General features: G+C 40.1%; 1 protein-coding gene across 5 annotated transcripts in view; it reads right to left on the reverse strand.

Annotated features, from left to right (window-relative positions):
* Positions 1-23078, reverse strand: part of LOC108666292 (NPC intracellular cholesterol transporter 1) — a 42451-nt gene that overhangs the window by 17301 nt on the left and 2072 nt on the right. For 4 of the 5 annotated variants that reach the window (XM_018153130.2, XM_018153131.2, XM_018153132.2 and 1 more), the window contains exons 2-10: positions 9000-9153; positions 8132-8335; positions 6297-6580; positions 5872-6043; positions 4860-4958; positions 3323-3540; positions 2519-2620; positions 986-1173; positions 333-444 (exon numbers count right to left, since the gene is read on the reverse strand). In XM_018153130.2, coding sequence (XP_018008619.1) covers positions 333-444; positions 986-1173; positions 2519-2620; positions 3323-3540; positions 4860-4958; positions 5872-6043; positions 6297-6580; positions 8132-8335; positions 9000-9153 — 1533 coding nt within the window. Of the gene's footprint in view, positions 1-332; positions 445-985; positions 1174-2518; positions 2621-3322; positions 3541-4859; positions 4959-5871; positions 6044-6296; positions 6581-7805; positions 7863-8131; positions 8336-8999; positions 9154-23078 lie in introns of those variants that run through there. The other variant, XM_018153134.2, reaches the window with a different exon arrangement.

Below are 23078 nucleotides of genomic sequence, written 5' to 3' on the forward strand. Positions count from 1 at the left end.
TGTAATGTTAACCTTATTATAATATGGATCCTGACCAATGCAAGCCTTATTATTGGCTAAATAAATTAGCTAGATCCTGACCAATGCAAGTCTTATTAGTAGCTAAATAAATTAGCTAGATCCTGACCAATGCAAGTCTTATTACTAGCTAAATAAATAAATTAGCTAGATCCTGACCAACGGGGGACTAGTACCGGGTACCTAGTTACCAACGCTCATGGGGGACTGGTAACTAGCTACTACTGGTAACTAGTGACCACGACTCACAGTGGACTGGTAACTAGCTACTACTGGTACCTAGCTACTACTAGTAACTAGTGACCATGACTCACAGTGGACTGGTTGGCCAGGAAGCCCCCCAGGGAGGTGTAGGGGAACACAGGCCCCCCGTACGTCCCCAGGCAGGGCAGCCCCACGGAGCTCTCCTCAGGGTTCACTGGGTTCCTGCAGTATATTACAATTATTTTATTATAATTGTTATATTAGAATTATTATATTAGAATTAATATATTAGAATTATTATATTATGATTATTATATTATAATTATTATATTAGAATTGTTATATTTTAATTTGTACATTATAATTATTATACTACTGGAATTATTATGTTAGAATTACACTGGCATACATTATATTATTTCATTTTATCATTTTTTTCATCGCCCTTACATCGTAGTTTTTTATTCATTATGCCTACATCGCGTCTCATATTTTTCAGAATTACATTGAGATTTTGTCACTAAAGATCATACCTAGCTTTCCAAATACAATATACAATATATATACCTACAATATATATCATTTAGCCTATAGAAAGAATTAGGTTCATTCTTACCTGCAACACACGTCGAGATGCTTGATTAATATAAAATAATTAACATCAAGGCATTTTGGTTCATTTCCACCTGAATAAAAGCGTCGAGATGGTTAATAGGTCTAAATTAAATAACTAAGAATACAGTAATTTTATTTAATTCATTACCTGAAGCAGGCGTCGAGATGGTTGAGGTAAGTGACGTTATAACCTAACGCATCAACATCCTCGATGTCCAGGTTGCTGGGGTTGTTCTGGAAGTAGTTCAGCACAGACTGGATGGTGCAGTTCTCGTTGACAGGGGCCAGCGGCTTGAAGCAGATGTCCGAGAGACTTGTACCATTGTCGCCTAGTATCTAGATACATAAATAATTTTTTAAATATTTTTTCAGCAAGATAAACAAAATTCGCACGGATAAGAACATATAAAGTTGAATACCTATAACGTTGATTGGCCGCATGTCCGACAAAGTTGAGCCGTTGTCGCCACGTATCTAGATACATAAATTAATTTTATTTACATTTTTCAATACCATAAACAATATTCGCACCTATAAGAGCAAACGTTTTATCTAACGTTGATTTAACGTTAATTAAGCGCATGTCCGAGAGAGTTGTACCATTGTCGCCACGTATCTAAATACATAATTTAATTTTATTTAGGTACATTTTTCAATACCATAAACAATATTCGCACGGATAAGAACATCTAAAGTTGAATACCTATAACGTTGATTAGCCGCATGTCCGACAGAGCTGTACCATTGTCGCCAAGTATCTAGATACATCAATTTATACTTTTTTCATTTTTTAATACAATTGACAATATTCGCACCGATAAGAACATCTAACGTTGATATAACGTTAGCTAATCGCATGTCCGACAGAGTTGTGTCATATTCGCTACGTATATCTATGGCAACAAATTAACATCGAGGACTAACCCTTTTTTAACGCTCAGAGCAATATTCGCCCAACGAGCTTCTGACGTTAAGATAACGCTAATTAAATGTTATTTCAACGAAATTCATAATCTAGGTTTTTTTTTGTACGCGGACGGTAAACTACATTTCGCTTTTTCACGCAGCACCGTACAAATGAAGGCGTTGGCTCGCTGAGCGTTGGCTCGCTGAGCCTGCTTACAATTGCGTTTGTACTGAAGTATAGAAGAAAAACATAAATTTATGTAGGTATATAATTATAATACCTACTCATACGGCAACTACTAAGTAGTGTGGCAGCCTCTGAACGTAGTAAGATTGTGCAACCTGGCGAAGTTTAAACAGCCACGAGTGTAGCTAAAATGGTCATCAACTCTGGCACATAACACCGAGTGCCCACACAAGCATACGAAATTCCTGGTGAAATTTTCAAGAATTCAGCTCATTTATGTTGAAATCGCCTGAAAACATAATAAAAATTCACCGTGGCTCATCCAGTACGAAATAAATAACGTAAATTAACCGAAATTGCAAATTCCAACTAGGCCTATCGAAAATTTCATTTGACAGTCTGCAGGCCCAGTAAAAAAGATAACCAAAGACTACCTCCAATTTAGAGCTCGCACGAATAATAATAATTCGAAAATTTTAGCGCAACTTTGGCTAAAAAATCTCACCTCATTTTCAATCTGGCATGAATAATAATAATACCGTTAATTAATACGAACATTTTAGCGCAACGTTAGCTCAAAAATCTCACTTCATTTTCAATGTAGTTTTGGATGTCAGCGACCGCCTTCAGGAACTCCTTGTTGAACACCGGGCCCCAGACCTTCACTCCGTCAGGTGTTAGCTGCTCAACCTTAATGAAAACACAACAAAACATAAGAAATTTAGAAATAAGAAAGAACGTTAAATTAAATTAACACATTTGTACGAGCTAGTATACTAATCTGGAGCCCATTTCTAGTACATCCTTTAATATTTGCGACATGTGTGGATTGGTAAATTTATTTGCAATTTTACAGTTCATTAAAATTTTATATTCACACAAGCACTCCTGTGTACTGTGTGGTTTATGAAGAACTATTGGATCTTTGCAGCTTCGTTTTATATACTCTTTATTAAAACCTTTTTGTTGGCGTCACGACTTTCAATCTCCAAGATATATGAATGAAGAAGTTAACGTCACGAGGTTTATTAATTCAATGTATGAATAAATGAAAACCATCGATATTCATGTACCAGATACGTACAATAAACTTCTCACTACGACGTCCTCTTGTAGACTTGTTCCAATAATGTCAACAAAATGCTACAGACTTCGTCAAAAAAGCAATGAAGTTTTTTCTCATAACCGCACGAAGCTGCCAATGATACTCACTGGGCCAAGTCCCACGGGACGGATGATAATCATCTCAACGAAGCTACCAATGATACTCACTGGGTCTAGTCCCACGGGACGGATGATAATTATCTCAACGAAGCTACCAATGATACTCACTGGGTCTAGTCCCACGGGACGGATGATAATCATCTCAACGAAGCTGCCAATGATACTCACTGGGTCTAGTCCCACGGGACGGATGATAATCATCTCAGTTCTGTAGAAAGGTTCGAAGTGTTCATCGAAATATTGTTTCTCCAAGCGTGACCTGGAGGTTGGAGCAGCCCACAGCTCCACGGGGTCTGTTGTCACGACCAACTGCCGTACTCCACATGACAGACCCAGGGCTACCAGCACGCTGGCTGCTATCACCTTCCAGGGGTGACGGCCTACACCTGATATATAGTCAAACTTTATTAGTAATTACCTTGGAGTACACCAGAGATACTATAGTCAAAATTTTATTAGTAATTACCCTAGTGGCTTGTAATCACCTAAGTAAAAGGTAAATGAAATGTTGCAAGCTATACTAGCGCGCTGGCTGCAATCACCTTCCACGGGTTACGACCAACACCTGAGATATAGTCAAAACTTTATTAATTATTACCCTAGAGGCTTCTAATCACCTAAGGAAAAAGGTAAAAGAAATGCTTCAATCTATTTTAACATGCTGACTGCTATCACCTTCCAAGGGTGACACTATCAGCTCTAACATATAATTAAATCTCAATCAATAATTACCCTTGTAGTTAATTAACATAAATAAAAGTAATGAATTTTTTGCTATAGTAATATAAGTGAATGCCACAACCCTCACATTTATCTAAAATGTTCAATCAATAAATGTTCGAATGTTGAATAATGCTCCTAACAGGTCATTAAAATTAAAGTGAAAAAAATTATTCCTTTTAGCAACAGAAGGAAATGTTGCAAGCGATTCATACAGGATAGCAAGCATCAGACGTAAGACTAGCTGACCTGTCGCTAACATCGAAGGATAAACATTAACAGTCAGCATTCATAATAATGATTCTTCATTCCTTGCTTGCAATTTAGCAACACACAAATATTGACAAAACCTTCGCTCTCGTCTGGTTAAACAGTTATTTAATTAATATTATTAACTAAAATTGATAAAGAAGAGTATGCCATATTTTCAACATCTTTGCTCATTTCTCATTTGACCTTTGCACTAACAACAGCAATTCATTTAATATTATTGAGAAAAGAAAATACACATGACTGTTTGATATTTGCAACTCCCTTGGCCAGTTATAAACCGACCTCTCTATTAACAACGGCAATTTATTTAATATAATTAAGACAGAAATAAACATAGTTGGATATAGGCAAGACTCGCCGGTTCCCCACTTAACAAAGAACAGGCGGATTATTGCGAGAATTTATTTAATATAATTAAGATATAAATATAAACATGATAGTAGGATGTAAACAGTTTAATTAATATAATTAGAATATAAATAAACATAACAATTAGATGGAGGCAGTACTTACCGGTTCCCCACATGATGGGCCACATCACAAAGAACAGGCGGATTATTGTGAAAATTTATTTAATATAATTAAGACAGAAATAAAGATAGATGTAGGCAGTACTCACCGGTTCCCCACTTAACAAAGAACAGTCAATTTATCTAATATACCGTAATTAAGATATAAATAAACGTAATAATAGGATGCAGGCAGGACTCACCGGTTCCCCACTTGACAAAGAACAGGCGGATGCCGTCTGATATCCTGTGGCCGAGTCTGCCTGGACACCTACAGTGCACGTACAGCTCGCCTGACGGAACTGTTAACAACGATATAATAACACTGTAATTACACGCTCTATAAATTACATCTCTAGTACATCATAAAACCAATGAATTTTCCCTGTATTTCTGCAATTTCCCGTGAAATGATAAAACAGTTTTCCCTGTATATCTAATGATCTATAAATCTAATTTTTCAATTTAATCCTTGTACATTTTGTTGAAAAATGCTCACTTCATATAATTTGAAACGGTTTTATGCAAAAACTAGAGCACCCACATAAATGCGTTTTGATGCGTTAGTCATTTAATTCCCTGGCAGATAATTTCCAAATAAAATGCTGTTAATGATCACATCGTAAATTACCAAACAAATATGCACACAAAATTTACGGTTAATGGCTCATTTCAAACATCATTTATTACTTAAAATTAAAAGTTCCGTCTTGATTAAATCATTCTCGTTCCCATTACGATGGACCAGACGGGAGAGGTAAAAAGTCTAGTAGCGAAATTTATGCAAATTTTTTAACAACCAGGTTGATTTTCCTCAAATATTTTTCCTTTGTTTAAAATGTCAAAAAAATTTCAAACATGCCTTCGCACCAACAAGGTACATTTTTCACGAACATATTCCTGAATCTAAAACGACAAAAAAATTGTAAACATAACTTTGTCGATTTTTTTTCCACGAAAAAAATTACGGCAAACTTTGCAACCATAACTTTGTCGTATTTTTTTCCACGAAAAAAAATGACGGGAAAATCTGTAAGCATAACTTTCTCTTTCATTTTCCCACGAAAAAAAAGAAGGGAAATTTAGTAATCATAACTTAATCGATTTTTTTTGCACGAAAAAATTACGGAAAATTTGGCAAACATAACTTCGCCGATTGTTTTTCCCCACGAAAAATCCCCTATAATTTGAACTCTATCAAATATTTAAGCGTGCCTTTCTCGAAGATGTTGCAGAGGAGGACAATGGACCAGACGAGGACGACGGACAGACCGAGGGCGCCGTAGATGATCTCCCTCTGCAGGAGACTGAAGCCCTCAGAGGGAGGTTCTGGGGGCACAGGACACGCCCTCTGGCAGTCCATGCAGCTGCACTCCCGAGACCCGTTCTGGGGGAGGAATGACGGGGGTTCTGGGGAGGAATGCTTGGGGTTCTGGGGGAGGAATGCTTGGGGTTCTGGGGGAGGAATGTTTTGGGTTCTGGGGGAGGAATGTTTGGGGTTCTGGCTTCTGGGGGAGGAATGCTTGGGGTTCTGGGGGAGGAATGTTTTGGGTTCTAGGGGAGGAATGCTTGGGGTAGAAGGCTTCTGGTCACACTCATCACTCAGACACAACACAACACACCACACACTCATAACTCACGGAAGGCTTCTGGTCACACGGCACGATGGGCCTGGAGAAGCTGTTGTCTTGGGTCCCATTAACGAAATTATACTTGATGGTGAAGGGGGCGACGCCGTTACTTGTGGACCCCATGAACTCGAACCATCTTTGTGGGGTGCAGTAATATGACCCCCATGGACCACACATGATGGACATGACCTTCTCGTTGGTGGACGGCATGGACACGTCCTTACAGGAGTCGAACACGCCATCAGCGAAGGACTCGGACATCGAGAAGTCAAGTTCGGTGATAACGGTCTTGTCTGCATGAGATAAGAACGGAGATAAATTCATAACTTATTAGATGCATGCTTCGTGACTTTAATACATCAGGTAAGACCAAATGAATTTGATACTTGTCTTCAATCGAATGAATTTACAGTATCTACTTATGTTAAAATTAGGTCAACCAAATACATCGAATACTGGTCTTGAACAGGCATCTCCCTAAAAAAACTAGGGTTACAATCAACAAATTTCGTCATTGATAAAAGGAAACAAATTTAAAAAAAAAATTGATGCCTATAGAAAGCAAGTATTAGCTTCCAGAATTCAAGAATGTGACGTTTATGTTTACCGCTCCAACACCCAACAGGATTAACTGGTGTTGGAGAGGCGACAACGCCCCAACGTCATGGAAAGTAAATTTGCACAAGAAAATTGAACTCTGGCTGCAGGTCTCGCACAGGATGGAAGAACAAGCCGCGGAAGAGCGAGTGGTTGAGGTCATCAAAGAGAACCCCAATATTTTTTTAAATATGCTCAGTCCAAGGCTAAAATAAAGACGCCAGTAGGCCCGCTTAAGGATAACGAAAGTCATTGTCGGAGATGACCAGGGCATGTGTGAGTTACTGGGATCTCAGTTTGAATCAGTGTTCAGTAACCCCCGCTACTCAAGGGAGGAGAATGAAATTGAAGTTCTCCAGGAGCTGCCAGGCGGTAGAGAGCCTGTCTCTTATACACATCTAGATGTGTATAAGAGACAGNTCTAACGCCCCTAGGACTCACTGGTGTCGGGGGCGGTGGTTCTAACGCTCCTAGGACTCACTAGTGTCGGGGGCGGTGGTTCTAACGCTCCTAGGACTCACTAGTGTCGGGGGCGGTGGTTCTAACGCCCCTAGGACTCACTGGTGTCGGGGGCGGTGGTTCTAACGCCCCTAGGACTCACTGGTGTCGGGGGCGGTGGTTCTAACGCTCCTAGGACTCACTGGTGTCGGGGGCGGTGGTTCTAACGCTCCTAGGACTCACTGGTGTCGGGGGCGGTGGTTCTAACGCCCCTAGGACTCACTGGTGTCGGGGGCGGTGGTTCTAACGCTCCTAGGACTCACTGGTGTCGGGGGCGGTGGTTCTAACGCTCCTAGGACTCACTAGTGTCGGGGGCGGTGGTTCTAACGCTCCTAGGACTCACTAGTGTCGGGGGCGGTGGTTCTAACGCCCCTAGGACTCATGGGTGTAGGGTGCGGTGGTACTAACGCTCCTATAACTCACTGGTGTCGGGGGCGGTGGCGGTGGTACCAACACTCATGTAGTTGCTGTGGTCAGGAGCACAAGCACTATAAGTAGTAGCACTAACGCCCCTATAACTCACTAGTGTCGGGGGCGGTGGTTCTAACGCTCCTATAACTCACTAGTGTCGGGGGCGGTGGCGGTGGCACCAACACTCATGTAGTTGCTGTGGTCGGGGGCACAAGTGAGGTAGCACTAACGCCCCTATAACTCACTAGTGTCGGGGGCGGTGGCGGTGGTACCAACACTCATGTAGTTGCTGTGGTCGGGGGCACAAGTGAGGTAGCACTAACGCCCCTATAACTCACTAGTGTCGGGGGCGGTGGCGGTGGTACCAACACTCATGTAGTTGCTGTGGTCAGGGGCACAAGTGAGGTAGCAGTAGGCGAGCTTAAAGTTCCTGAGGCAGGCAGGACAGCGCTGCAGGAGAGCCACGCCCGCTGCAGTCTGCGTCTGCAGGGACAGCACCTGCTCCCTAGAGCAGCATGTCGATACGCTCCCGTTATGAACTCCTGCATGAAAATAATAGGATATTTATTTTTGTGTATAAATAAAATTTTAGTGCATGAAAGAGAAAATAAACATCAGGACGCCAGGCTGCCGTTATGCACTTCTGAACAGCATACACCATAGTAAATCACATTTATAATCAAAAAACAAATAAAAATTTTGGTATTCACAAAATAAACAGTATAGGTAGGTCATATGGATTCTTATATTTTTTATCCTATAAAGCTCCAATACCTATTATTACCAGTTTCTTATACATAATAATAGGGTATTAATAGGTAGGGTAGGTAGGTAATAGTTAATAGCGTTGCATAGGATAAAAAAAGATAAGAATCCTAAGGACCTACCCCCAAGCGACTGGAAAGTCCTAAGTTTCACAAGTACTATCATTTCATCAGCTCTAGCAGCTGGAACAATTTCATATCACCACTGGAAAGTCCTAAATTTCGCAATATGTCATCTCGAATTCCAAATTTCAGATTTTCGAATCAAAGACTTTCAGGTACTGTAATATAATAATAAGGTAATAATAATAATAATAATAATACGTAATAATAATAATAATGATAATAACAATAAAAATAATAATAATAATAATGTAATATAATATATAATAATAGGGTTAATATATTATATATTATTCCCTATTATTACCCTATTACCTACCAATTTCGTGGACGAGCTCAGGACAGACGGCGGCCAGGACGGGGGTCATCTCGGGGGGCAGGGGCTTGGGGGGGCCCGAGTAGGGGCAGTTGGAGGGCAGGGATGTCGCGGGGTTCTGCCCACACTGACCATACCACACGCAGTGCCCGCCATCCTGTAAAATTGATTTGGATTTTGGTCGTAGCTTTTTTCATTAAAGATGGCCGTCAGTCTGTAAAAATGATTTGGTCGTAATTCGTTTTTTTTAATAAAGGTGGCCGGTCGTCCTACAAAAAAAATTTTTTTTTTATTCAATAAGTATGGCCGGTCGTCTTTAAAAATTTATTTTTCATTTTCTCAATAGAGATGGCCGGTCGTCTGTAAAAATTCATTTTGCATTTTTTAAAATAAAGATTGCCGGTGGTCGGAAAAGATGAATAGATTTTTACTATATTTTCCTCGTTAGGGATAAAAATTAGTATACCTATTTTGACACCATACCTACATTATTTGGTTATTTTAAAGTTTGCAAAGTTGCGAGTTTACGCAGTTCAACATAATAATTAATTAGCAAAATGTTTCGCGAACATTTCTCAACATTTATGACGAGAATCGTCGGCATAATGGGTTGACGGAAGTGAAATTGCCGTCATTGATAGTTATAATCAACTAATATATATATATATACATCTGTATTTATTTCCTTTAGCTAAACCGGACTTCTTGGATTATTTATGGCATTTCGAAATCAAGTAGTAGAATCTCTATAAAACACGTGCACAAAACCAATATTATCAATAGAATCCATTATATTGTTGGGATAGCGGACGAGCTTATCAGCACACGTCATCTTGCCTGTCTCAGGAGCATTCCTAACTCATACCAAACTTTCATTCATTGAATGAAAGGGCAAACCAAACTCATACCAAACTTTCATTCATTGGATGAAAGGGCAAACCAAACTCATACCAAACTTTCATTCATTGAACCTAACTTTCATTCATTGAATGAAAGGGCATTCCATAACTCATACCAAACCTTCATTCATTGAATGAAAGGTCATTCCAAACTCATACCAAACTTTCATAGCTGGTCAACGCTTTCAACAAGCTTGTTAAAGGGTCAACGGAAGCTGAACAAACTGTAAAAGGTTCATTTCAATAATACTGAAGGATAGATCAAGGAGGATACATGGAGGTTACCAGCCCTGAAGGCTGAAAACCAGAAGGTTTCAGAGAGCAGGTGCGTATAGAGCGTGTCGAGCGAGAAGGATACGCTTAGAAAGCGTGCATCCTTCGTGTTATTTGTTCCTGAGATACACCGATCGATGTGTCAATTATTTGTAAGGCTTAGAATCATTGCCGGCCTTTTCGTTAATATGAGCGTATCAGATCTTTGCTAAAGGTCAAGATTGTATACTATCGGCTGGTGAATCTCACCGGCAATATGTTGTTTAGTGACATTTTAGTTTAATAACACTATTTACTGACTGGTACTGAAAACATTCTAGGCAAGGTATCACTTAAATATTAGTTATTGAAAAAAATACTCAACTAAACGGGACATAATATATAATTACAGACATATGAAAAGTGTCATCAGGTATAATCGGGAATTATTTCGGACAAAACGGCAGAACTACAATGTTTCCAACCAAGAATGGCATTATAGAGCTATCAATTCCGTTATGAGTTTACACGTAAATAAGAAAATACTTAGACAACTCCTTATGGAGCCCATAAATAAGTCACATAATTAAAAGAACAGTTATTTTTAAGCCAGCTATAAGACTTTCTTCATGCATGGGAAAGCCCTACTGTCATTCCTTCTTTACTTTACCTATAAACGACATTGAACATTACCACTAAAAGGAATGTGAGCAGCTGTTTGAATTGCTGTATCTTTCTATGGATAAGAATATATAAAAAAGCGATTATAATCATTGTAATCCCTGACTATTTATTAGTTATAGATCAAATAAAGTTTCTAACACAAAGTAAAATGATGCTAGCCCTCGTTAGCGCTCAGTGGGAATCGCAGATATCACTCCTTGAGAAAGCAAATCTGATCCAGCGTGCGGGAAACTATCCACTGAAGCAAAGGTTGTCAGAGGCAAAGTAATGCAATAAAATATCTTCTGGAGCAGTGTCAAATAATGCACTATGATTACAAAATATTGCAAAATTGATTGCGGATGATAACGGGGTACAATTAATATCATTGGTGTGTTAATTTAGCCATATATACCTACCACACAGTAACATTATTGTGGCATGTTCAGCTGGGACTTATTATTTGGGAGGAGGCAGGCTGGCTCAAGTTCATGTAAAATGAACTTGAGTTGGGTCACTAGGAGGGAAAGTTCGGGTCACATGCCCGTGTAAAATGAACTTGAGTTGGGTCACGAGGATTGAAAGTTCGGGTCACACGCCCGTGTAAAATGAACTTGAGTTGGGTCACTAGGAGGGAAAGTTCGGGTCACACGCCAGTGTAGAATGAACTTGAGTTGGGTCACGAGGATGGAAAGTTCGGGTCACATGCCGTGTAGAATGAACTTGAGTAGGGTCACTAGGAGGGAAAGTTCGGGTCACATGCCAGTGTGGAATGAACTTGAGTTACGTCACTAGGAGGGAAAGTTCGAGGGAAAGTTCGGGTCACATGCTCGTGCAGAATGAACTTGTGGGAGCTGGGCACGATACATAACGTAGACATTCCTATACAAGCGGTCCATGATAAGCGAACTGGTCATCCTTGGAGCTATCCTTCGCATTAGGGAGGATGACACGTCATTATCATGGGTCAGAGCGGAGGAAAAGTGTGTCAAGACGAGGGAATCATGGGTCAAGACGAGGGAATCATGGGTCAAGACGAGGGAATCGTGGGTCATGAAGTGGTAATTGAGGGTCGGACTTAAGAAAATATCTTGTGAATGTATGATCCGTTGAGCAACGTTCCGTGCAAGAAAGATTCAGATAGCAGCGTCACTTCTCTTGCATTCATTAACTAGTAAATTTTCTCTCCTAATATTTCACTAACCTTTTAAAAATTATGAAGCAATCGGAAGAGATAAATATCTTGAAATATTGAATAAATAGGTTATTAAGTTCTCAGAGTTCAAGATCAGCTGAAGATGACAATAAGAATATGGTGATTAAATTAGGTTGCATGAAATAATCGGCATATTAACGGCAATGAAAAGAAGGCTCTACAAAGGAAATGTGGAAAGCAGGCAAACATAGTGAAGGTCTCACCATACACGTAGGAACTGACGCGAATTATGAAGGCACTGCTTACTGAGAAAAGAATGTAAATAATGAATGTAGCACCATACACACAAGAAACTATGCCAATAGTGAAGGTAGCACCATACACATAAGAAACTATGCCAATAGTAAAGTTAGCACCATGCACATACATAGGAAAATACGCGAATTGTGAAGGCACCGCTTACTGAGAAAAGTTTGTAAATAGTGAAGGCCCGAAATAGTGTGACCCGAAACATACACGAAGGAAACCATGCCAATAGTGAAGGCGCCGAGTTCAGAACAAAATGTAAACAGTGAAGGTCACACCATGCACATAGGAAACCTTGCTAATATAGTGAAGGCGCTGAAAATGTAAACAGTGAAGGTCGCACCACACACATAGGAAACCTTGCTAATAGTGAAGGCGCTGAAAATGTAAACAGTGAAGGTCGCAGTAGACATGAAGGAATGAAACAGTGAAGGCCGCAGAGCACACACGAGATGTCAGGGCTACAGCCACGCTCTCCTCACAACAGAAACCTGCAGCCTGTCAGCCGTGACCATCTGACCAAGACTAGCCGACCATCCTGCTCGATAAATAACCGACCAACCTTGGTTGACCTGATCATCTGACCAAGACTAACCGACCAAACTTGTCTGACCATCTGACCAAGACTAGCCGACCATCCTGCTAGATAAATAACCGACAAACCTTGCCTGACCATCTGACCAATTTTAGATGATTGGTAGAGATCATAAAAACATGAGCAGCGAGTTGGGGGTTCGAGACCCGCAAAAGTTTGAGAAAATTCTGGTCGACATCGGCAAGGTGGCCGAGTGATATAACAAACGCTACACAGGCCAACATGGTCCAGTAAAAGCTGACGCAACCTTTGAGTATAATACAACAATTGACAATAATGTAGACATTAAACCTCTAAATATAATACAACAATTGACAATAATATAGACATTAAACCTTCAAAAATAATGCAACAATGCGCCAATAATGTAGACATTAAACGGCATTTTATTTTTTGCGTCGGCAGCAGAAGAGAAACTAATGCCTTTGATGTAGTTTTTACGAACGCCATTCGCCCTAAATATCGGCCTTAACGCGATGTCTCAGAAAAAAACGAACATGAATATCATACTGATACATCAAAATAAATGACATAACATATTGCATTAATGCAGATTTTAACCCCTATGTCAACGGATAAGTTAACCGTCGCCAATGCTTCTCGTACCAAGAAGCTTGATAACACCAGTTTCCGTCAATAGTTTATATATTTTTCATTACGAGTTTAGATTAAAGCGAGTTTTGAATATGAGAAAGAGGAAAAAATTTAGCAATAAATTTAATTCTGTACCTAGAAAAGATGCAATAGACAGCGCACATGCACGGCAAGCGTGCGGAGAAAGCGGCGCGTGAAACGGGCTTAGCGCTCAATGCAGGCGACGCTGGCGCTCAATGCAGGCGACGCTGGCGCTCAATGCAGGCGACGCTGGCGCTCAATGCAGGCGACGCTGGCGCTGTCTCTTATACACATCTGACTTATTATTTGGGAGGAGGCAGGCTCTGTCTCTTATACACATCTAGATGTGTATAAGAGACAGGGGCGGTGGCGGTGGCACCAACACTCATGTAGTTGCTGTGGTCGGGGGCACAAGTGAGGTAGCACTAACGCTCCTATAACTCACTAGTGTCGGGGGCGGTGGCGGTGGTACCAACACTCATGTAGTTGCTGTGGTCGGGGGCACAAGTGAGGTAGCACTAACGCCCCTATAACTCACTAGTGTCGGGGGCGGTGGCGGTGGTACCAACACTCATGTAGTTGCTGTGGTCGGGGGNCTCAATGCAGGCGACGCTGGCGCTCAATGCAGGCGACGCCGGCACTCAATGCAGGCGACGCTGGCGCTCAATGCAGGCGACGCCGGCACTCAATGCAGGCGACGCAGGAATGAAGCTTGCAAGTTCAAAAATTATGAAATTCTTCTTGTCTCTTGATTACTGTTAATGCATGAAATTTAATGTTTTGCTGCGTTTAACAATTTTTCACCCGGCAAATAAAACAACGTTGACTTCGAGTAGATTTAGTCAAAACAACGTTTAATCAACGTTGTTTTGACGTCAAATGCCTAATAGGAATAGCTCAGTAATTAGCATCTTCATCACCCGTATGTGTAAGGTGACAATTTATACTGACGCTACAGTTAAACTGCGATAACAATTAATAATTTCTAGGACTAAAAATGCAGAGCAATTACTCAATGACTTATCAGAATAAGATGACTGTAAAGAGTACAGAATTATTTGTAGTCAAATGATAAGACAGAATAATGCAGGATTGTTTTAAGTATATTTACCATTTATCAATGTCACTGTAGTTGGAAATGTACATCATACGCATGTGCTCCCTTTATACTGACTCATGTACAGCCTGTGTCTTACTCATCCGATGTCCGCGCACTCATCTAATGTATCGATGATCTCATCAACCGGTTACGAACGTCTGTATATAATATAAATTACCTATTGATGTCGGATAACAAATGCCATGTTTTTCTTCTGACCGGTGAATCTATATTTATTCTCTTACCTGTACATCACTGTCACCAACAACTCCGTCACCAACAACTCCGTCACCACCACAACCACTGCAATGTTGTACACCACATCCAGTCATATAACTGCCTGCATATCACAACACTCTGCACCATCACCACACTTTGCAACATCATCACACTCTGCACCATCACCACACTTTGCAACATCATCACACTCTGCACCATCACCACACTTTGCAACATCATCACACTCTGCACCATCACCACACTTTGCAACATCATCACACTCTGCACCATCACCACACTTTGCAACATCATCACACTCTGCACCATCACCACACTTTGCACCATCACCACACTCTGCACCATCACCACACTCTGCACCATCACCACACTCTGCACCATCACCACACTCTGCACCATCACCACACTCTGCACCATCACCACACTCTGCACCATCACCACACTCTGCACCATCACCACACTCTGCACCATCACCACACTCTGCACCATCACCACACTCTGCACCATCACCACACTCTGCACCATCACCACACTCTGCACCATCACCACACTCTGCACCATCACCACACTCTGCACCATCACCACACTCTGCACCATCACCACACTCTGCACCATCACCACACTCTGCACCATCACCACACTCTGCACCATCACCACACTCTGCACCATCACCACACTCTGCACCATCACCACACTATCATTAGACCGTGTTAGGTTTAATGCTGGTAAATATTGCAAGTGTTTGCCATAGGGAATCTTAGCCAATAATTATGTTGTATTCGCGTCTTGACATCGCCTATGTTCTCGTCTTTTTCACAATAGTGAGAATAAATTGGGATGAAATTAAAATCGATAACGAAAGAGCAGAAACAGGCGTGTAGTATATATTTTGCACTAATAATGAATAATATTTACGAAAAACCTCGTCCAATTCCGATCATGATATGAAACACGAATTTGTTGCAACAAAAACTACGTACGTCAGTGCAAGCGTAATGTGCAAGTGTTCATAACGCTTTTCTTAAGATGAAATTTATAGAAACAAAACCGAATTCAATAATTCCTAATATCCACGCAAATATCAACGAAATTATGAGAAAAAAAAAAGAATACAGCAGCAGCAGCAGCAGCAACAGCAGCAGCAGCAGCAGCACCAGCACCAGCAGCAACAGCAGCAGCAGCACCAGCACCAGCACCAGCAGCAGCAGCAACNCAGCACCAGCAGCAGCAACAGCAGCAGCAGCAGCACCAGCAGCAGCACCAGCAGCAGCACCAGCAGCACCAGCAGCAGCAGCAGCAGCAGCACCAGCAGCAGCAGCACCAGCAGCAGCAGCACCAGCCAGTGAAGTGGGCCACCGCGCTAACGGACTCGTCCGCTTCTCTTTGAACACTCAATGTACAGTCCGCAGCATTGTCACAGAATTATTACCTATAGCTAGCCTATCCTACACGCGACAATATGCAGATTAAACCTTAACTTTAATTTCTATGTTTTCATAAGAACACCACAACACCTCGGTCAACCCCCTCTCCTCCTCCCATTACACACGAAATGTTGTAGAATTACAGGGATAATCTAAAAAAAATATATACGTTCAATTGAGGAAAAAATCTAGGATACGTTAAATACAGGAAAAAAATTGACACGGGAGTGTTCGTCGCAGTGTACCAGAGAGATAAGTTCTTTCGATAACTAAAAGCAACGTTCTGCAAATGGACGTATGAAATAACCCAGAAATATTATCACTAATAAGGCCGCGACAATCTTAGGTCCATGACCGAGTTACCGTCTACTGCAGGTAACTATCGTTACTTTAGATACAAACAACATGGGGGCCGTCAATGTAGCCTGGAGTTAAGCAACATATTGGGCAATTCAAGCAACAAGTCAAGCACAAAAATAACAGAAACTAAACTAAAGTCTGTAACTAAATGCTGCTGAACTGAACGCAATCTAACTAAACGCAGCCTAGTAATTAAAAGCAGCAACACTAAATGCAACCAATGCCAAACTAAATTGCAGCTAAACCAAATGCAGCTCAACTGTTTGCAACCAAACTAAATGCAGCTTAATTGAATAGAGAGAAACTGAATACAGCAAAACTGAATTAGCTTATCTAAATGAAGTTAAACTAAATGTTTTGTATAAATTCTACAAAAAGCATTAAGTTGTACTGCCAGGAATGACGCACAAGGAAGCACGAGGCTATAAAGCTAAGACATGCCGAGCAGCAAGAACGGCTTCCAGCCCAGCTCTGCTATGTAGGTCGCCGGTGGTTGCTCCTCCAGGGCTTCTCTCAGGCCATCTTGCTTGTGATTATCTATAGGAAATTATGGCTGGGTATTCGGTGGCCATTATTCCTGCTTGTGATTATCTAAATAAAATTATACGAGGATATTCTGAGGCCAGTTGTTGGCCGATGTTAATACGGCCACTGGCCTCTTTCGATGGACTGTCTTGAATATAATACGGAATGAATTAAGGTAAATTTTCATTATATTATATTATACAGTTATATTAAATATTTTATATATAAATCATGGTAATATATGTTAGATGATCACATTATACTACATATATAATACGATAAATAATATAATAATATACAACGGGCGAAAAACAATAAAAGAATTTCTCAATAACGCGAAATGAACAATAATAACGCGTTGGTTTTTCTTTACAGCTCACCGCACAATGAATCAACCATCGCTTAGAAAATTATTTTTACATTAGGTGCAAAGAAAACATAACAAATTCTAAAACATTTTAGCCTAGGGGATACTGTTTGAAACTAAAGACGTTGATGCTTGCGGTTCGATGGTCGCTGTACATTTTATCCACGCGTAAATTGCGTGGAGCAACAAATTAACGGAAAATGATTGATTAAATAAATCAAACTTAATTACATGGATCTAAATCTCTAATCAATTATCTCAATTGCTTTATTAACCTTCAGACATGCAGAGTTAATCTAGATAACGGTAGAAGTAAACAAGCTATTCGAAATTTATAATATTATGCTTAAAGAAGACATATGTTACTCAATATTGAGAGCATAGAAAACTATTTCAAAGCCACGACAATAATGATGGCGATTCCAACGTTATTTCCGAAGCCGATGATAACGTCTTTGTATGACCATTTTCACAGAATTTTGATTTTTCTACCTGAAAAAACTCACAAAAAATGCAAAGTTCACTCAAAAATCGAAAGAAATAAGTTCATAATAATATTCATCAAAATTGAAGCTTTTTCCAAGAAGTTACATCGTATCATTCCCTAATCAAAAATTCAAGGCAGAATTACTCCCTAATCAAAAATTCAAGGCAGAATTATTTCAAGGCAGATTTCAAGGAACCGGCAATTCTACGAACATACGAACGCTCCTTCGTATGTTCGTAGAATTGCCAGTTCCTGGCCAGGAGAATTACCAGAATTCCGGGCCCGCTTTCTCCGCTGCCTGTGCTTGCAATCGATGACTGGTTATATTCCTTCTTGTTAGTTTCGTTCAGTTTCACTATAGCTTCAAAAAACTTCATCACATGTGCATTCAAGATGAGTTTCACCGCATCGTGGCGAGACTTAATCACATAGACTTAGAGCAATAATAACCAAAGAACTTTCTCTTTGACTGTAAATTCTTAAGAACAAAATTGAAGAAAATAATAACTACATTTATTTTGTCGGCAATTGGAAATTTGGAAAAATCGAAAATCGAAAACCTAATGCAAGATAACGCATAATTTTGATCTTTCGTGAGTGAATCAATATCGATACCGATCCATACGAAAAAAATCCATCAAATAAAAACAAACCGATACAAATCGAGACGAAGGAGCGGAGAGCTAAACTGAAAACAAAGCAGAGAGAATAAATTTGGGTATGCAAATTACACGTTCGGCGAGAAGACGCGACTCGTTATTAATCTCAACCAAATTATTCGCAATTCAATTCAAATACCGAGTTCATACACGGCAAACTAACGCGGAGGATTCAGATATTTCCATCTCTTATTTTTCATTAATTTGAATTAGTTTAAATTAGTTTATTGGCTTTCATTAGTTTAAATTAGCTAAAATTAGTTTAAATTGGTTTAAATTAGCTAAAATTAGTTAAAATTGGTTTAAATCAGTTTTAATTAGTTTAAATTAGTTTTCATTCGTTTTAATTAGTTTTCATTACTTTTCATTAGTTTTTATTAGTTTTTATTAGTTTAAATTAGTTTATATTGGTTTATATTAGTTCAAATTAGTTTAAATTAGTCTTCATTTGTTAAAATTAGTCTAAATTAGTTTATAAAAGAACGTGTCTGATGGATTGTTCAAACAGCTCGAACATAGCAGGTTGCGTCAGACCCTTCCTAACCTTCAATAGTTTCTATGACAACAAAAAATGATCCGCGGTAAATTTTATCTGACGGTGGGAGACACGCATGACTTGACCAAAACTCTTGCGTTGCTTTACCTGCGGGATGAAGAAATAAACTGGCGGTGGTATCAGGAATTTTTCATCTAAACTCCTGAAAAATTTGTGATTCAAGCAATTAATTGATCTCGGCACTTTTGTATATTATGAGTTGTGTTGTATGGATTCTATTTCTGGTAAAATAAAGACCAGATAGAATACACGAAGATGGTATATCTGTATTGAAATGACCAAGCAGAACTGAGTGAAAGCGTTTTCTGTATTGAAATGGCCAAGTAGAACTGAGTGAAAGTGTTTCTGTACTGAAATAACCATGCAGAACTGAGGGAAAATGTTTTTGTATAGAAATAACCAGGCAGAACTGAGTGAAAGTTTTTCTGATGACAAACTAAGCATATCCAACCCTTCGTGATAGCGCGACTCGAAACGATCGCACTTGATCAGACCTATACGCACTTGTGTACGACAAGCAGTCTGACCTAACAAGGCTGTGACGCTGAACTAACGTTGATCAAACGTTGTTTAAAAATCATACTTGCCGTACAAACGATCACGGAAATGGTAACTAATCAATTGAGCCAAAGGATGTTTGTTTGCGAAAACAACAAAACCCTAACTTGAGCATTTAACCGGACATTGGCATGCGCATAAAATACACAGCATCATAATACTTTGCATCCTTCGTATTGCCATCCAATCACCAGTCTTATACGAATGGCAACAAATTGCTACATAACTAATCACTTTTCGAATCCAACGACATTTTTCTGCATAAAAAAATATAACTTACTACTCACTGCAGTGAGTGACAGAGAGCGCATTTTATCGTCGACGAAAACGTGAAGTCACGGACGGACGGACAGACAAACGGAGAGACGGACGGACGGACATGGCAAGCACCATAGTGCATTTTTTCCATAAATGAGAAAATGTGCTAAAACATTAATAAAATTGAGAACAACTCAGTCGTCGTTCTGCCCAAAGCCAACCAAAGCCAAGGTCAGACAGCCTATAACCGCGCTAAACTTGTGGGTCACAAGAGACGCCACGGCGAGAAACAAGTGTGAATTTGTCCAAATAGCTATGCACTCTTTTGACCTTGTGTTAGTCATTCTGACCCACTATGGCGTAGCAAAATGACATCAATGCTACGTCTGTTCTCTGCTAGTGTTGTGGGCAAGAAAGTGTGTCAATATTTGGCTCTTATCACCCACACATTTTCTGAGTATAAAACAGCTTTCTCTCACATGGCCAATCCGCGCTGCAACCTGACGTCATCATGAGAGTAATTTTCCACCGCTTTTCTACAGAGAAAAATCGAGTAGTGAATTTACGTGGAATAACCACATGAGGGAGCGTGAGTGAAGGCCGGCGCAGCGCAGCGAATGACCGACGCGTGAAGTGAAAATTGAAAAGTCAGTGTCACGGACGAGGACGAAATTTTCTACAGACCCGGGTTCAGGTGGTCAACAGCAGACCCCGTTTGAAAATGGTTACAACAGATCACGGGTGGGAATGGTCACAACAGACCATGCTTGAAAGTGGTCACAACAGACCACTGCTGAAATGATCACAACAGACCACTCTTCAAATGGTCTTAACAGACCAGGTTCAAGTGGTCAACAGTAGACAACGTTTAAAAATGATCACAACAGACCATGGGTGGAAATGGTCACAACAGACCACAGGTGGAAATGATCACAATAGACCCCGTATGGAAATGATAAACAAAATACTATAAAACGAAGGGATTCTACGCTGTATAAATCAGGAGCTAATAGTTAATGCATTAATCGTACGGAGCTTTGAAGAAGACAATGAAGGAAACTAAAGCAAAATGGAATACAAGGTAAGCCTAATAAAAGTAAACAATATGAATAAACACTTGAGAGACAGAGAGCAGGTAAGCCTAATAAAAGTAAACATCAAGAGTAAGCACTTGAACGATTACATTTTCATAGGCAGACCATGTACGACATCCACGCTAATTATCAGGGAGAGATTGAATTGATAATATTGTTAAGTACCGACAGTCGTCAAGTGATAATGATGCGATGAATCTTAAATTTGAAACGGAAATGAAGTTAAGTAAGACGTTCGTGGTTGGGCTTATCATTGTACACATAGAATTAGATTAAATCAATCAGGATATAATCACTTTCTGGATAATCAGACCTCAAGTTTGATAGATTCAAAACTTTGTTTAATAAATCTTAGTAAATATATCACAATAGCGCATCAAGCATCAGTGACTGTACATCACAATAGCGCATCAAGCATCAGTGACTGTACATCACAATAGCGCATCAAGCATCAGTGACTGTACATCACAATAGCGCATCAAGCATCAGTAACTGCACATCACAATAGCGCATCAAGCAGCAAATCGAAAGCAGATTCACATACCGCCTGCCTTTCCCTTTAACGTCGTTAAACAACGGCGCATTGACGTCGCCAAAACAACGAAAATGACTGACTTTTCTCCGGATAAATCTGCAGGCGAACGAGACAAATACGAACATTTTGAAAGTACAATATGAATATTGCAGGTAAATTATAACAGCGGACATGATATAGCGAGGCATGTGTTCAATGTTGCAATTAACTTTCAGTGCAGGAAACAGATAGCGATACGTTCTTTTCTCGTCTAGAGACATTAAAGATCGCAACAACTGTTAGTACAAGATAATACATATAGAGAATGATCGCTCGTTCACAATGTCATGACTTGGATACGGACATTTGTCGACATTGCATCTAACCGTAAGTCCGTTGAAAAGCACTAACCCTGTTATCCTTAGAATATAGACTAACCCTCTACTCAAGAAAGATAATATCTAAAATTTCTCTAAATTCCGTATAATATACATGTTAAAAAAGTTGAATACTATCACGATTTCAAAAGACGATGAGTTTCACAAGCTTCCGCTCCTGATTGCGAATAGTTAAGAAAAACGCAAGCACGGTTCATGCAAAGTCAGGCTGAAGAAGCTCAGTGACAGTCGCAAGCAGTTGCACAAGGCGGGGAGTGACGAGCGACTTTTTAGACCTACATCGTGCAAGGCCTCCGTGTGACGAGACCGTTACTTATAGATTATTGTCAGCCAGAGGTAATGACAATGTCGAACAGTGGTAATTACTTAGTCAGCTAGGTGTTATTACCTATATGGTCAGGAGGATAACTAAATACGCGACTAATATAAGAGAATATCCGATTCTATTTTCATTGATTTAACAAAGTTCATGTGCATAAGAACGTGCAGTAACTGTTAGTATTACACCTAAATTTGAAAAAAGCGTTATTCGTGAGAAAGTGCGTGGTTTGAACATAACCTAGAAAATATTATACAACAAAAAAGCTAACAATTTGTTGAATCACAGTAACAACTAAACACAACAAGATGCCCAATTAAATATGAAACAATAATACAGTATTTAGATTTAAAACAAATTGATAACATAGAAATCGCAAGTTGAACGCATGACTGTTGACTGCAACCCCCCCCCCCCCTCCACTCCCAAACTGCTGACCTCGCAAAAGCGCCCAAGCAGTGAGAGCAAATGGAGAGCAGAGACCGTGACGCTTGATAGCAGAGACCGTGACGCTTGAGAGCAGAGACCGTGACGCTTGAGAGCAGAGACTATAACGCTATCATAAATAAGTAAAGAGCAAATGGAGAGCAGAGACCGTGACGCTTGAGAGCAGAGACCGTGACGCTTGAGAGCAGAGACCGTGACGCTTGAGAGCAGAGACCGTGACGCTTGAGAGCAGAGACTATAACGCTATCATAAATAAGTAAAGAGCAAATGGAGAGCAGAGACCGTGACGCTTGA

The sequence above is a fragment of the Hyalella azteca genome, unplaced genomic scaffold, assembly GCF_000764305.2.
Source record: "Hyalella azteca isolate HAZT.00-mixed unplaced genomic scaffold, Hazt_2.0.2 contig16405, whole genome shotgun sequence".
Classification (NCBI taxonomy): domain Eukaryota; kingdom Metazoa; phylum Arthropoda; class Malacostraca; order Amphipoda; family Hyalellidae; genus Hyalella; species Hyalella azteca.